Consider the following 14270-nt stretch of genomic DNA (forward strand, 5'->3'; position numbering starts at 1 on the left):
TTGCCAACCGAACATAAGCTTCTTTTGTGACCATGGCACTCCGCTTGTCCTGTGCGCGCTACTACAATCGTTAACCGCTCGTTCCCTTTCTCTTCTTCTTTCTCTTGTTCTCGTTCTTTATCTGGCACACACACACACACACACACACACATTATGTGGAAAAGCTTATTGTCTTGTTATCTCGCATGCTTCCTGTTGCTGTGTCAAGTAGTTCAGGCACAGGAAGAAGGCCAGCAGCAACCTACCACTTTAAAAGGCGGTAAAGTTTATTTCACCAACAACAACAACCTCGGTTTCCAGACATTAAGGGCTCAATGGAGCATTATTAAAAAAAAGAAAAGACGAAAAACTTACTTTTTCCTTTTTGAGTATAGGCATTCTGAAGCCATCGGACACATGTCGAACCACAGTGTCACAGAATGCAAGAGTCAAAATGCACTTTATAGCGCGTGCGTGGGACACTGAGGCACCTTTCGAAAATACGTATTCCGACAACAAACCTCTTTCGTTTAAACTAGGTAATTATGGCCAAAAAAAGTAAATAGAAATCCGTCAAGCGGATATGAATCTGTGAGTGTGGGCTACAACGATATTCACGGTGTTTATCATATATTTGTATATTTAGGAAGAGATAAATTAATGGACGGATTGGAAAAAGGAATCCAGGGCATGTGTGAGGGCGAGATTCGCCGTCTATTGGTGCCAGCTGATATGGGTAAGATAGATTGTCTCCCCGTTTGCTTTTACGCTTATCTATTTCTTACTCAATTTGATTCGTGTAGCCTTTGGTGAGATGGGACTACCGGGCAAAATTCCTCGTAAGTCGCGTCTCTGATTGGCAACTTTAGGTTTTTAGCAACTACACTATCTAATCCCATGGTATACAGCTAATTCTGCAGTTGTCTATGATGTTGAAATGCTTCAAGTCGATACCCCCTTAACGTAAGCAGTTTGATCGTGGGTGACACTTTCTATTTGACTATACTATTTTGCTGATAAAACGACCACTTATCTAGCAATCCATGGTTTTGGACTGGCTTGGCAGTTATTGCTGCAATCTATGTGTTTGTCAGCCGGATGGCATCCCAGGTGGATAACGCCAAAGCTGAACGATTCTTGAAAAAGCAACAAGAGGAACAGACATCATCATCATCATCATTATCGAATGCAAAGACGAATGAATCATGCAAGTGAGAAACTATATCAATATATGTATAATCAGGTGCGACTAAATTGTAATAAATTACATGAAAAAAAGCAAGTATTTTTTCAAGGGATGTACAGCAGAAAAATAGATTGAATGATTGAAATGGATAGATCGGTGATAGTAAAGGATAGAACGAGGAACTTATTGAAGAAGGGCAATTCAATCAGTGCAGGTATTCAAGAAAGAGGAGAAACCGCTTTGAGACCACGAAGTCGATTAATGGCTTGGGCTAGCTGGAATACAGTAGGCCGTGCATACTCGCCAGTCGCTACAGTAAGGTCCACAATATCCATTGGCGCACGAAGCATCTGGTTTGGATGCGGAGTAGGGTCAGCATCGATCTTGCTGTCCAACTGATACAAGGCATCCTTCAATGTGAATTGTATCGTGCTTCTTTCTTTATACAAATATGGAATGGCGGCCACAATCCAGTTTGTCTGTCCTCGATCCACAAGATTTGATGCTGCAGATAACACCAACTCTTGACCGTCATAACTGATGTTGGACATGCTGTTGACTTTTTGTTTTCCCAATGTATGCTCCGGGATGCAAAGTTTGCGATGCGCCACGTTTCCATATGTCGTTCCTATTAACTGATTTAATACATACTATAAAAAAAGCCCTTTAAAAGCGGTAGTGCAGGTAAGATTATTACCTCCTTCTTGGCGCAAGTCAGATGGATATTGAGAAGCAATTTCCTTGGCAAATTCTGTAATATCACTGCAAACCATTTGAAAATTAGTTGACAAAAAGAAGATAAACCTAGCAGCAGCGTTTTTGCACAAGGAATCGGTTTTTGCATATGTAGATATTTACCGTGGAGAATAATTTCTCATTTCAAGGACACAGTTTGCCACGTCAACGTAATCACCACAACCACCGATTACTAATATGCTCGAGACACCTTTTTCTAGGTACAATGATCGAATCTTGTAGACAAGTGGCGTAATTGGCTCATTTTCTTTCTGGATGATACGTTGCATGCGTTGGTCCCGGATCATAAAGTTGGTGGCACAGGTGTCTTCATCATAAAGCAAAGTTCCTGCACCGATCTAGTTTGGGCAATTTAGATGGTAGTAGTAGTAGGTGTAGTAGCATGCATAAACATGGAAATAGCTCATGAAACAAGGTAAGTTCGCAATTTTTACCTCAACCATCTCCTGGATACTTGCTGCCATCGATGTACTCCCGCTGGCATCTTTGGTGCTGAATGATGTGGAATCAACTCCAAAAGGCAGGTTGTCAATGTATGGGCTGATATCGACTGCTTCAATGCTGCGTCCATCCTCGGATCTGATTTTGCATAAGGTTGGATCACAGACCAGATATTCTCGTCCATCACCTGTCGTTTTATTAACCCTTCCTCTTAGTCCATCCATCGTTGTTGCTTCTTCAGAAAAGTTATATGGATGCAGAATAAAGAGAGGGTGAAAATATTACCAGGAATGTGATTATAGATGCCATGCTCCAAAGCTTCCAGAAGCGTCGATTTGCCCTACATAGTGTTTTTCAAACAAATCAGTGACTGTCTGCACACTCCTCAAGCTGCAAAACACCTTTTGAGATGAAGAAAGATATTGGAAACTCGGTATCTCACATGGTAACCACCACCCTAACCCATTACAATTGAAAGAAATGTTTTAGTTTGATATTGGTTTTTTTAAAACGTAATGATAACCCTTAAGCAATTGTACCGGATATCATTGGTATTAGAAACCACTTTACCGCAATCATTGTAATGCCTCGTCGAATACCCATGCCTGTCACACGTTTGCCGGATGGGCAGGCAAAATCAACTTTAAGAGATTCTGGTGATTTGAAAGGAACTGCGTTCTGTGTTTTGAGCGGTTTATACGAAACTCCAGATTCACGGGGGAGCATGGCTCCGTCAGGCACAAAGGCGACGAGATCTGGTGATGACCAACACCCAATAACCAAAATTAGGATACACGTAACAACTCTCGTAATTCTCCCCCTCTTATTAATAAATAGATTGGCCCTTTTCACCTTGAACAGCCAGCTGTTTCCGCAGCCACTGTTGATCCTCGTAGGATTCGATGAAACTCTTTAGATCCTGTTGATCCAGCAAAGTGAACTTGAGAGCATATTTAACAATATCGGGTAACTGCCCTGTAAGCACATCCATTGCCCGTTGAGCAGTAATCGTTCTTCCTTTGATAATTTTAAAAGTAAAATAGTTGATCAACAAAATGGGAAAGAGAAAAAGCGGACAGATGTATGAAACAAACTTTTTACCGCGTGCAGGTAAGCCAAAGGTAAATCGAGCTTCAATATGGCCTTGATAAATAACGATACTCGTGCGATCGAGTATTTGCTGTCCTGGTTGCATGATTTCAAATTGACCACCTTTCACATCGTTCCAATGACTGGTATTGAACCGGCGATCCATTCTCAAAACTTTAATTTTGGAGACAAGTTCACGCGTCAGATAATCTGACAGCGCGACGCGACTATGCAAAATTACAGTAAGAAGCTCTCCCTCCCCATCTTTGAGGCCCGATATAAAAAAAAAAAGCTAAAAGTACCGATCATTGCTGGAGTAATAGATATCCGGAAACTGAGCAATGTCATTCTTGACGAGGACTCGGATGCGAGAAGGTGGCGCAAACGGGTCTGACTGCACTTTGTCGAAAATAAGCGTGAAGCCAGGAAGAGAATATTCGTCTACAATAGGGAAAAAAAATAACAGACGTCAGCCAAAATAACCAAAAGAAAAAACTTGTAAGAGTTTCAGAAACCTTACAATTCAGCAATTCTTTATACGCGCCGTATTGTTGGCGATCCAGCTGTTGGAGATGGTGTGCAAGATCGCCAGGAGCTGTCAAAATCAAGGAGGAAACGTCAAGAGTTTTTTTATGATCTTCTGCCTTTCATTGTACACTGATGAATTGACATACTGCGCACACCATTATTATCTTGGAATCGTTGCTTTTGTTGCTGGTACGATGCTTGCTGGTGCGATGCTTGCTTTTGCCGCTTGTTGCCGTATTTTTGTTTATAGTAGTTGCCACTCATAGTCGTACTACTGTGCGTGGAAATAGCGAGGAGAAGCCTACATAAGGCTTTCTGCGTTTTAAAATGAAAATCGAGCTGGAAAGCTCCTACAGTTTCCATTGTGTCTTTTTCATATTAACAAAACTTGAAAACTTTCTGTTACTAGGGGATTTTCGCGCGATGCTTTTCGCTGTTGGGGAGCTGGTAGGGTCCTACGAGTGACGTAAGGGAAGCGCGTATTTTTTTGTTGTGATGGAACGCGTCTACTAATGTATAAATTATCTTGTTTTGCCGGCGGTAGCATAAGGAAAAGTCCAGATGCTATCTACATCAAGATCTGCTCGTTGTCAGCATGCTGTTGATATATGTGGGATGTTTATTTTCGTGAGGAATGAACAGTGGGATAAAAACAAGAGGAACAAAAAATGAATGCGATATATATATCATCTACCATTGAGAAAGAAATGCGACGCGACTTGTAGTTGTTGGGCAAGAGGGAAGAGATGTGAGAGGGTGGGGGGGTGTTGAATGTTTGTGTATGAAAGATGCTGTTTTATATGTATGAATTAGTGTTGATTAGAAAAAGTTCTCAAAGAGCGGTTTGAGACATGGCTTCTCGACGTTTGGAGAAGAAGCGGACGACTTCTTCATATATAGCCCAGGATATAGCCGAACTTAGAGGTTTACGGGCAAGCCGTAAGCTGATGCCATCAAAGAATCCCTTGACACCGTCCTCTAAGAACACCCGCCGTGTAGTAGCCCAGATGTTTGGATAAATGTGTGGGTCGAGTTGCATCCGGGTCTTCATCATGTCGAATGGCTGTGTAATACACGTTGCTGTGGTGCCTGCCACTACACCCGCACCAAGATTGATAGCGACGTTGGCAACAGGAACATCGTGTTGGCTTTTCCAACCTTGTTTTTTAAAAAGGGAGGGTTCAAGGAAGGAAGGAAGGAGTTTTTAATTTTTGTTGTATCTCACAAAGCGATAGTAAAAGAGTGCTACGTACCGTTAGCCATTGACTTCCAGTGTTCATAAAAGAACAAATAGATGCCAGCAAAGGGTGCATCACGAATAAATGTCGCCCCATAACCAGCAAACAATCCTAAACATTCAGAAAAAAAAAACGGGTCTCAGCCTTTTGTACTATATCCTTTGTCTCTCCCCGTTACAACGAAACGTACCACGAACTCCATCGTATTTGACGATGGATCTGAAAGCTTCCAGCATGGATCCGTAGTTATACATATTGCTCTGGAAACATGTAAAAAACTCACCCGCGTTCAGACATCACCCAATTAACAGACGCGACTCCTCCCCTCTTTGGGGCTTCTTACCTCATAGCGAACTTTGAGAACAGTGAATGGCATCAAAATATATCCAACAGCACCACGCGCTGTTATACCGGCTATTAAGTTTTCGTACTTTTCTTGCTTTTGATAGGAAACACCAGTGACCCTTGATAACACAGGCTGCCAAGTGGATCGTGATGCAGAGATAGCATTGCGTATTTCTGAAAGTGTCGTAAAGTAGATGGCTGTCCCCGGAACATTTCTACGATTGGAGGTGAGCATAGGGGTTCTCTCTCTCTCTCGCCCTCCCTCTTTCTTATCCATTCACTCACCGAACAATCGTAGGTACAGTACCACGCCAAAGTCCTGCTGCTCCGTTCGTCTTGACGATATCTTGTATGGTCGTTAACATGGTACTAATCAATTGCATAAGATATATGTATGATCTCTTAACCCCTTCTCAGTGTGCATGTGTGTGTGTGGGGGGGGTAGAAGGTTGTTTTTTTTTATGCGTAGCAATTTTTATTAAGGTTACACTGTGACAAAATATAAAAAATAGGCAGCTTACTGTTTTTTCTTAAGTTGGGTTGTGAGGGTGTTCTTCAAGTGCGCAGCGTCACGGTTGGACTGTTGAAGTCGAGTCTTTATCAGATCTAATGGTTGTAACATGATGCATGAGGTCATGCCGGATACTGCACCACCTGTAAGGTGCGCTATGGGTTGTGGTCGGTCACGTCCTCCTCCTCCTCCTCCTGCTGCTGTTCGCGCCATTCAATGAGTGTTAATCGAGAGAAAGAAAGAAAGAGAGAGAGAGAGAGAGAGAGAGAGAGAGTCAAAGTTCGGAAAAAGAATTTTTATTGTTTGCTGGTTGGTGTAATAGGGGCAAAGAGGGCAAAGTGGAGCAGGACGACGCCGGTTTATTTACTGTTGAGCCCCGTTTTTCTCTTTTCTCTCGCGTCGGCACATGGAATATACATGTTCACCTTAAATCACGGCAAAAAGCCGCTATTCACTCGCCTCATGAACCTCTCAAGAAAAATATGTAGTATTATTATGCCGACTCGTGTGGGTATCCCATCCCATATGTCTACCGGGTCTTTAGGTATGAGTCCTTTTGAGAAACGGCGTAAACCACCACATGGGGAGTCAAGATGCTGGCGGGTGAGGTGGATGACTCACTTGTGTCATCGGGTGGGGGCAGCATAAAGTAGTAATAGTAGTAGTATATCGGAAGATGGAACCAATGCGAGTGGGTAATTTTTCGGCAGGAACGCCCGGCCTTTTATCAACCCAGCATATGTGGCGATAGGTTGTCAAGCCATAGAAACCAAGGAACATGATCCGATTGAGCACTTGCACTTTTCGCTGCCGGCCGCTTTACATCATGGAGACAGGGGAGCAATTATGTAAAGGGGAAGGGAGGGGTCCGAGAAGAAAAAGGGCAAATGAGTAATGATAGTCTTGTTGGTATTAGACGAGACGAGGGTGATCTTCTACTATGTCGCTGCTAGTACATAGAGCGATCTCTAAAGTGTATCAAAGCGTTTACCAAAAAGAAGAAAATAAAAGTAAAAGCCACATGCATGTATACACACACATACAAGCCTTTCCCTTTCTGTCTTTGAGCGGGTGGCGGCGCATGGAAGTTGTCTCTCTTTCTCTCTTTTCTTCTTTTCGTTGCGCACATCATCCGTAAGACCAAAAAAACCATGTCGACCACCCCGACCTCACTTTCGCCAGCTACGACGCCAACAGACACCAACAAGGAGTTCTTTGCCAGTGTAGATCGCCGGTACTCGATTCAGGACAGCAACGGAACGATCCTCGCCACCGCTTCCGACTATCTTTCGGCAGCATCCATCACCCAATGGCTTCAGCAGAGTCCCCATGCAACAGCAACGCTTACGCTCGACGGTGGCGATACAATCGATCTACCTGTCTATGCACTACGTCGCAGAAACGCTGTCGTGGCAACCCTTCCTGACGCTCCTGCCCACATGGCCTAAAGAGCAAAACAAAAACTTGTGTCTGTCTTGTGGCAACAAACAAACAAACAAACAAACAAACAAACTCAAAAAGCAGTATTCAACCCCCCCCCTTGTGCACCTTGGCATTATCATTCCTATTATTACTACCGCCCATTGTTAATTAATAATCTTGGCCATCATTCCAGACACCCCTAACCCATCCACCACAACAGAATGTCTCATACCATTCCCACATAGTCATCTTGAAGAGAGCATCTTATTATATACCATTCATACCTACCTATATACCATTCATACCTACCTATCCTATCAATATTTACACATTTAGAGCATCGTAGTTTCAGTAGTACACACCACCCATACTTTCTTCTTACAAAACATAGAGTATTTCATCCAAAGAATAAAGAAAAAAAATAAAAGTCCTTCACTTTGTACTACTCAGGTGATCTGGTTTTTTTGGTTCGTTCATGCCCGACAAAGGGAAACGTGGCCAGCTAATTGTCTTTATAACCTGCCCTGTCCTGCCCTGTCCTGCCCCCTTAAAATAGACCTTGCTCCGATCCTTTTCATCAGAGCGTGAAGGGGTGGCACAAGAAAACGAAGCTTGATATCGTATGATAGCAATGTTGCTTATGCTTCTTGTACAGTAGATCATATCTGATGTATCATATACCACTATGGAAAGTAGTGCAGCCAGTTCTGATATGAACGAATATATACTACTGCAATGCGTACGACTTGACCTGGCCCACTGAAAAGCTGAAAACAGGGCTTTCTATCACAGGGACGGGGGGGGGTCACTCATGTGCACATGGCAGGAATATACGCTATTGCTGTGGGTATGCAACTCAAATTCTACTTTAATTGCTGCTTTATGCAACTTTTAAATGAAAGGTTCAATATCGCGGGCTCTTGATCATTCGACCCAGAGTCAACCGGGTTAATTTTTTCTGGCAGTATTGTTCCGATCTCAAGTCAAAACGATCACTCTTTCATAAAAAAAACCCCTTCTTGAGCTACTTGATACGATTATATAGACAGCAAGACAAAGGCTGCATCAATGCACTCGATGCTCTGTCTAACCTCTCAAAACCAAGTGCATCTTTTACAGTTATGCAAATAGTAGTGCATGTCCCGTAAAATTAGAATTTCCCGCGTTTTACATACACAAAAGTTTACAAAGCGCTCTCCAAATCAAAAAGGGCTAATTTCTCGTTCTTTCTTTCTTTCACACACACACACACACACACACACAGAGATTATGGACACGCTCATACTATTGGCATCAACTTTGACGCCCTCAAAACTAGAAGTAGATATCAAGGTACGAAAACAAATAGGCCGGGGCACACACTAAGTTCTTGAGGAAGAAAACCACACACACAAAATATAATCCGTTCGGACTTTTTAAACAAACGCTACATTGTAGAACGGCTACACTTCACGTCTACTGCAATGGCACGATCTTCCGCGATCGTTGCTTCCCATCTCGGGTCGTCCTGCATTGAGCTGGTGGTATGATGCAGCAAGAACATTGTTTAAGAATGTGTATATTGTTGCCAATGCATACAAGTGAGTTGCTAGAAGCTTGGATAGTAAGTAAGCGTTGGATAGGCTGGACTAACATGTAGGGAAAAGTTATAAGCACTACGAGCGCTGGGCTACTGGACACGATTTCCCTACCCATCATCTAATAAACTGTGGATTCAGGTACGCCTTCTTTTATATGATACAAAAAAGTGTGTTGCATGCATTCATGTTGCTTATTGTGTTCTATAGCGCCGGCGTTGTATCTGATACCGCATTTGTTCACCGCGTCAAGAAATGTGACCAGGGCGCCATCCTGATGACCGCTGACTTTTTATACGATTCAGAGCAAGACAGCTGGTTGTCCGATCTGATCCAACACGAGTTGTTGTCCTCCTCCTCCTCCTCCTCCTCCCCTTCCTCAAAAGACCGTCTTTTTACATATGGCAAGAAATGGTTGTTCTGTACAATGAGCTGCAAAACGCTCAATGCGCTCGCGTCGCTCCCACAAGACGCGACTTTGCAGGATGCATTGGTGTCCAGTGGTGGTATCCAGCCTGAACAAGCACAGCAGCCATCGACCCACATGTTCATGGATGAATCACTCTCGCTTGATGCCTATCTGTCAACATGGATCGATTATTTCGACACACGACGGGATAGAAATGGATCCACTTTGGCCAGACAGGACATACTTCAAGTGAGAGCTTATGCTCGTGTTGGATTGATGGGCAATCCTAGCGATGGTTTCTACGGTAATGTCTGATACATTGGTTTTTCGTTTCAAAATGGTACTGGAGAAGCTACACTGGAGAGCTAAAAATAAAAAGAAAAACAAAAATCTGCTTCAAAATTACACGCATTAGGCAAAACCATGTCGCTGTTGATTTCCAACTTTTGGGCCCAAGTCACCCTGATCCCTCACGATCACTCTGAGCCAGAATACAGCAACGTGACTATCATGTCGAATCCTGTGGCCGATCCAAGACGATTCAGTACGCTCAGTTCCTTGGCCACCTTGATCGAAACCGAGGGCTATGAAAACGGCGACCGATTACTGCTGGCATGCTGTAAAGTTTTCTACTGCCATTGCCGTGAAGCAGGCATTGAGATTGATACACGCCAAGGATTCAAGTTGTTGTTTGATACAAACATTCCTCGGCAAGTCGGTCTGGCAGGTTCATCAGCCATCATCACTGCTTGTTGGAAGACACTCTTGAAGTTTTATCAGGTCACGAACGAGCAGATTCCTTTAGAGAAACAGGCTTCCTTGGTGCTCTCAGTGGAGGTGGACGAATTGGGAATTGCTGCAGGTCTCCAAGACCGAGTGATCCAGGTAAAAAAAAAGATGAAAATGCACACATCTATCATATCATTAATACTTACATTGCGATATGGCACTTTAGGCATATGGAGGACTTGTTTATATGGATTTCGACAGACAGTTTGTGGAGACGCATGGATATGGAAAATACGAGCAGTTGGATACGTCGCTGGTTCCACCCCTGTTCCTTGCGTATGTTGCCCGACCTGAAGATTCGGGAAAAGTACACAGCACTGTCAAACAGCGATTTTTAAATGGTGATCCTGAGGTATCGTGGCATGTCTTTTTTTTAAAAAAAAACAAGTTTGAAAATGCTTAAAAAAGACACATTTTTTATTTGCTTTTGTTGTATAAAAATATTATAGATCACAGAGGCAATGGCACGATTTGCATCTTTCACGGAACAAGCACGACACAGCCTCGAACAAGGCGATCATCATGCATTTGCTCAGCTCATGACAGCCAATTTCGAACAGCGACGGAAAACATATGGCGATGCGGTCGTGGGTGCAGCAAATCTACGCATGGTTAAATTGGCACGCCAGCACCGTTGCGTGGCAAAATTCCCAGGCAGTGGTGGGGCTGTTGTGGGTATGTGGGATGGTAGTGACGAGGCAACACGGGAGCAGGATCTGTTGGGACTGCGTCATGCCCTTGAAAGTGAAGGCTGTGTATTTGTCAAGATAACTCCAATGGGAAACCAAGCATAAGAATAGTATAAATATATAATACTTGGTTGTATTAATTTAAAAAAACGTGTATCATCAATATTACAAGAGCAGTTAAAGTATAGCACAAAAATCACTCTACGTACACAGTCTCAATCAAGAAATACTTTTGTGATCATCTGTCGGATAAACTTGTCGTAGATTCAGGTTGATGCGTGAGGTCAGCATATATCGTCCGTATACTTCCCAATCACTTTCGCCATGGTCGTTCTGTGGTGACAAGTAGCTCGGTAATGTATCTTTAATGATCAAGGGTACACCGTGGAAACATTTCCGACAAGGTTCGGTCATGACAATCACATCACCACTGTGCAGGCGAAGAGGTACAGGTTCGGTCTCTCGTGTTGTACCTCCGATCAGATAGATACAATCGTTGCCATAGCTACAATAATAAACAAGAGTTTTAGAACGTGCGTTGTATGCTGGACGAAGGTGTGATTGTACCTGATGGATACAAGAGGTGCTTGCATATTCAGCTCACTTCGATCCACATGGCCCATCAAGGTATCACGATATTGATAATAATTGACTACACCGGCCTCTGTCTTGTAATCAGCGCCACGATATGTGTTTTTCCATCCATCGTGACCGACACCTTCAACAGCAGTGACGACGGCACGCGTCAACGCATCGACTTGTTCAGGTACATCATAGCGTCGATCAAAATGGTATGTTTTGGTCGGCCAATGATATTGATAGCCTAATGTGATCCAGCGCATCTTGTAGATCAGTTGTGAGGGTGGCATCAGTGGCACGGTTTCTACTGGGGGTGGATCCTGTTTTTTCTTTTCTTCGTCTGATGATGCATCTTGTTCCGTAGTACGATCTTTCCGTGGAATACAATAGCCTTCTTCAAGCTCGCCTCGATGCTCTCGTTCACAGAGGTTCCACAGACCGTCGGCAGGAATGGTATAATGGGTATCCAAATTGGATGTGTTGGGTGCTTGTGAGTAAAGCGATAGACACTGTCGTATAAAATGACGCTGCGCCTTGTCAGTAAATGGATTCTGGATAATAATAAGTCCTATACGACACAATCTCAATGTTAAAAAAAAACTTTGGTAAAATGGATAGCAGAGAGATATATTTACCAGGAATGTCTTTCAAGAGAAAAGCATTAGAATCTTCTCGGGCGAAATGGGGCGAAACAAGTTTCTGTGGTAGTGGAATCTGTATAATGCGTGGATCGTTGCTGTCACGATGGTCAAGATCAACTACTTTGCTGAAATCAGGTGGCGGAACTCGCGATTTAAAGTTACGTTCGGCATAGCGAAAAGGGGCTTGATTGACATAGCTACTCGCTTTCTGTTTGCGATGAGCAGCCTCTTGTTTCTGTTTCTCTAGAATCTTTTGTTGTCGTCGGGATGTCGGTGGCATTGTCTTGATAGATGAGTCGAATTTAAGAAAAAAATTGGGGGGGGGAATAAAAAAGTCTGACCATTTATCTTCCGCAACAAATAGGTTTTTATGCATATCGCGCCACTTGGACAAACGGATTTTTTTTAGATTATATACATTTAGATATAGGGAAGAATGAAGAAGATGGTGAGGAAAAGTGAGGATGGGGGAAGTTGAGGATGTTAATTATTTATTGGTCTGTGGGTGTGGCTGCGGATCGGAAATCGTAGCTGTAGAAAGCAAACTTTAGGATCAAAGCAAAGCCAGCATGAGCGGCCAGGATAACTAATAAAAGAATACGGGATGTCTTTGCGTCCGCTCGGGAAATGACAATATACAGATTCTTGACAAGAAAGTAGGCTGCGGGATAAAAAATGAGTACACCAGTTCAAGATGATTTATTCCTTCCTTTTTACCTGTCAAAGCAAATGAGACGCCAACAAACACCCATCGAGCAATATCGAATGGCATCACACACAGAGCCTACAATATATATATATATATATATATACATTCAGTAATGAAAAACCCACTTCTCCCCCACACTGAGTGTATCCGTCATCTTACCGACACAGGGATCCAAATCGTCAGACCATAACCATAATAGTTGATGATCTCAAGGAGACTTGGTTGGCAACCAAAGTACTTTGTAGCTGCCCAAACCAATGCAGGACACAGAAACCCGTACGTATAGACGACACCGACCGCATAACTGAGCAAACGGAAATCGCTCTCATGGGGTACGTTGGCAATATAGGCAGCCAAGGATCCAGCCAAGGAGGAGCAGACAAACAGCGCAAACACGACCGTTGTCGAGATCCAAAACGGTCCGTAGAGATCAGGTTGGTTGTTGAGTGTGTCGTTTGCAAAGTCGCCCACAGGATACACCGTTTTCAAGCATCGCTCCAAAACCTATGAAATCCCCATTTATTATGAACATCCCCTTCGGGTGTGTTCTCTCTCTCACAGCACTTGGGAAGCTTCATTTTACCTGAGAGGTATCGACATCAAAGAATTGTGAGTAATAATCCAGGGACCAAACTGGTTTGCCAGTCCCACTGGACCGTGTGGGTTGTTGTTGTTGTTGTGTATCAAAGAAACTGCCGGTACGTCCAGACGGTGGTGGAGGTGGAGGAGCTATTTTGTAAAAAGAGAAACCAACATGCGCAATTGTCAGTTGTTACATTATACATTCACACACAAACAAAATACATTCAAAATACGTCGTTTCGCTCGTTTCTCACCTGAAGTGTTGTTTCCTGCACTATTTGAAAAGTCTACAATAAAAATTGAAAAGCACAAAAAGGGCAATTAGAATATGTTCATAAAACATTTTTTCAGTAATTGTATATACAGGGATGCGCGGTAGGTGATAGCTACCTTGGAACTCTAATCCATCACTTTCAATGGTGGCAGGCTATTCATTAAAGAAACTTGCATTAGGAACACGTTTTGTCTTGTATATACATGCCAAGCGTTTCTTTATCATAGAACAGTATGACGTTTATGATTGTCGTAGATAGCGTTTGCTGAAGCGCGTATGCCTTTTTTTTACCTGTGAATAGTCATGGCCACCATCATCCATGTCCACTAGAACATTATAATTTTTACCTGACATTGCTGAATTCAGGGTGCGTGTTCAAGAATACGAAAAAAAAAAAATGAGTGTGGAGCGGCGGTGAATAAGTGTTGTGGCGGATTAAAGCGGGCTGACCTCATGTACGGGCAATTGGGTTGGATCCGGATATATAACCCACTTTTCAAGCCGCCCCAAAATTCTGGGTTCCTTC

The 14270-nt window shown here is 43.1% G+C and overlaps 6 protein-coding genes across 6 annotated transcripts; 3 read left to right on the forward strand and 3 right to left on the reverse strand.

The window, feature by feature from the left end:
- The first annotated feature begins 61 nt into the window (after window positions 1-61).
- BDB00DRAFT_821913 (uncharacterized protein) lies at window positions 62-1272 on the forward strand. Its single transcript, XM_053123433.1, has 6 exons — window positions 62-259; window positions 375-518; window positions 626-715; window positions 783-818; window positions 888-942; window positions 1017-1272. Exons 1-6 carry the CDS (start codon window positions 154-156, stop codon window positions 1192-1194), a joined length of 609 nt encoding a protein of 202 aa, XP_052979908.1. The 5' UTR covers window positions 62-153; the 3' UTR covers window positions 1195-1272.
- Window positions 1273-4591, reverse strand: BDB00DRAFT_956648 (uncharacterized protein). The gene is made up of 12 exons (XM_053129656.1): window positions 4126-4591; window positions 3972-4046; window positions 3754-3892; window positions 3464-3678; window positions 3215-3379; window positions 2933-3117; window positions 2805-2819; window positions 2648-2702; window positions 2356-2549; window positions 2024-2259; window positions 1863-1927; window positions 1273-1793 (listed from the first exon to the last, which is right to left on the reverse strand). Exons 1-12 carry the CDS (start codon window positions 4340-4342, stop codon window positions 1384-1386), a joined length of 1971 nt encoding a protein of 656 aa, XP_052979909.1. The 5' UTR covers window positions 4343-4591; the 3' UTR covers window positions 1273-1383.
- On the reverse strand, window positions 4576-6390 carry BDB00DRAFT_821928 (mitochondrial carrier domain-containing protein). The gene is made up of 6 exons (XM_053123434.1): window positions 6084-6390; window positions 5848-5931; window positions 5561-5777; window positions 5408-5477; window positions 5233-5328; window positions 4576-5137 (listed from the first exon to the last, which is right to left on the reverse strand). The coding sequence occupies exons 1-6, from the start codon at window positions 6284-6286 to the stop codon at window positions 4812-4814; spliced, it is 996 nt and encodes a 331-aa protein (XP_052979910.1). The 5' UTR covers window positions 6287-6390; the 3' UTR covers window positions 4576-4811.
- A 918-nt stretch (window positions 6391-7308) lies between these two features.
- Window positions 7309-7506, forward strand: BDB00DRAFT_736685 (uncharacterized protein; the record flags this gene model as incomplete). Its single annotated transcript, XM_053118399.1, has 1 exon — window positions 7309-7506. A coding segment is annotated over one exon (198 nt), but the record flags the coding sequence as incomplete, so codon positions are not given.
- A 1426-nt stretch (window positions 7507-8932) lies between these two features.
- Window positions 8933-11064, forward strand: BDB00DRAFT_763231 (ribosomal protein S5 domain 2-type protein; the record flags this gene model as incomplete). The annotated part of the gene is made up of 5 exons (XM_053119384.1): window positions 8933-9075; window positions 9283-9785; window positions 9897-10366; window positions 10437-10622; window positions 10720-11064. Coding segments are annotated over 5 exons (1647 nt in total), but the record flags the coding sequence as incomplete, so codon positions are not given.
- A 374-nt stretch (window positions 11065-11438) lies between these two features.
- BDB00DRAFT_763199 (uncharacterized protein) lies at window positions 11439-14098 on the reverse strand (the record flags this gene model as incomplete). Its single annotated transcript, XM_053119382.1, has 7 exons — window positions 11439-12106; window positions 12174-12462; window positions 13048-13392; window positions 13472-13617; window positions 13725-13757; window positions 13861-13897; window positions 14036-14098. 7 exons carry the CDS (start codon window positions 14096-14098, stop codon window positions 11439-11441), a joined length of 1581 nt encoding a protein of 526 aa, XP_052979913.1.
- Between the last annotated feature and the right edge of the window lie 172 nt (window positions 14099-14270).

The sequence above is a fragment of the Zychaea mexicana genome (genome assembly GCF_025766255.1).
Source record: "Zychaea mexicana strain RSA 1403 chromosome Unknown BDB00scaffold_34, whole genome shotgun sequence".
Classification (NCBI taxonomy): domain Eukaryota; kingdom Fungi; phylum Mucoromycota; class Mucoromycetes; order Mucorales; family Lichtheimiaceae; genus Zychaea; species Zychaea mexicana.

What these genes read in the sequence shown, in the direction of transcription:
- BDB00DRAFT_956648 (XM_053129656.1), bottom strand. Translation starts at nt 4,342, where the DNA reads ATGGAAACTGTAGGAGCTTTCCAGCTCGATTTTCATTTTAAAACGCAG. An exon ending in TATTACTCCAGCAATGATCG is followed by an intron (nt 3,679 to 3,753) that starts GTACTTTTAGCT and finishes AATTTTGCATAG; the next exon opens with TCGCGTCGCGCTGTCAGATT. An exon ending in CATCTATAATCACATTCCTG is followed by an intron (nt 2,550 to 2,647) that starts GTAATATTTTCA and finishes ATAAAACGACAG; the next exon opens with GTGATGGACGAGAATATCTG.
- BDB00DRAFT_821913 (XM_053123433.1), top strand. Translation starts at nt 154, where the DNA reads ATGTGGAAAAGCTTATTGTCTTGTTATCTCGCATGCTTCCTGTTGCTG. An exon ending in ACCTCTTTCGTTTAAACTAG is followed by an intron (nt 519 to 625) that starts GTAATTATGGCC and finishes TTGTATATTTAG; the next exon opens with GAAGAGATAAATTAATGGAC. An exon ending in ATTGGTGCCAGCTGATATGG is followed by an intron (nt 716 to 782) that starts GTAAGATAGATT and finishes TGATTCGTGTAG; the next exon opens with CCTTTGGTGAGATGGGACTA.
- BDB00DRAFT_821928 (XM_053123434.1), bottom strand. Translation starts at nt 6,286, where the DNA reads ATGGCGCGAACAGCAGCAGGAGGAGGAGGAGGAGGACGTGACCGACCA. An exon ending in ACTGTACCTACGATTGTTCG is followed by an intron (nt 5,778 to 5,847) that starts GTGAGTGAATGG and finishes CTCCAATCGTAG; the next exon opens with AAATGTTCCGGGGACAGCCA. An exon ending in TTCTCAAAGTTCGCTATGAG is followed by an intron (nt 5,478 to 5,560) that starts GTAAGAAGCCCC and finishes ACATGTTTCCAG; the next exon opens with AGCAATATGTATAACTACGG.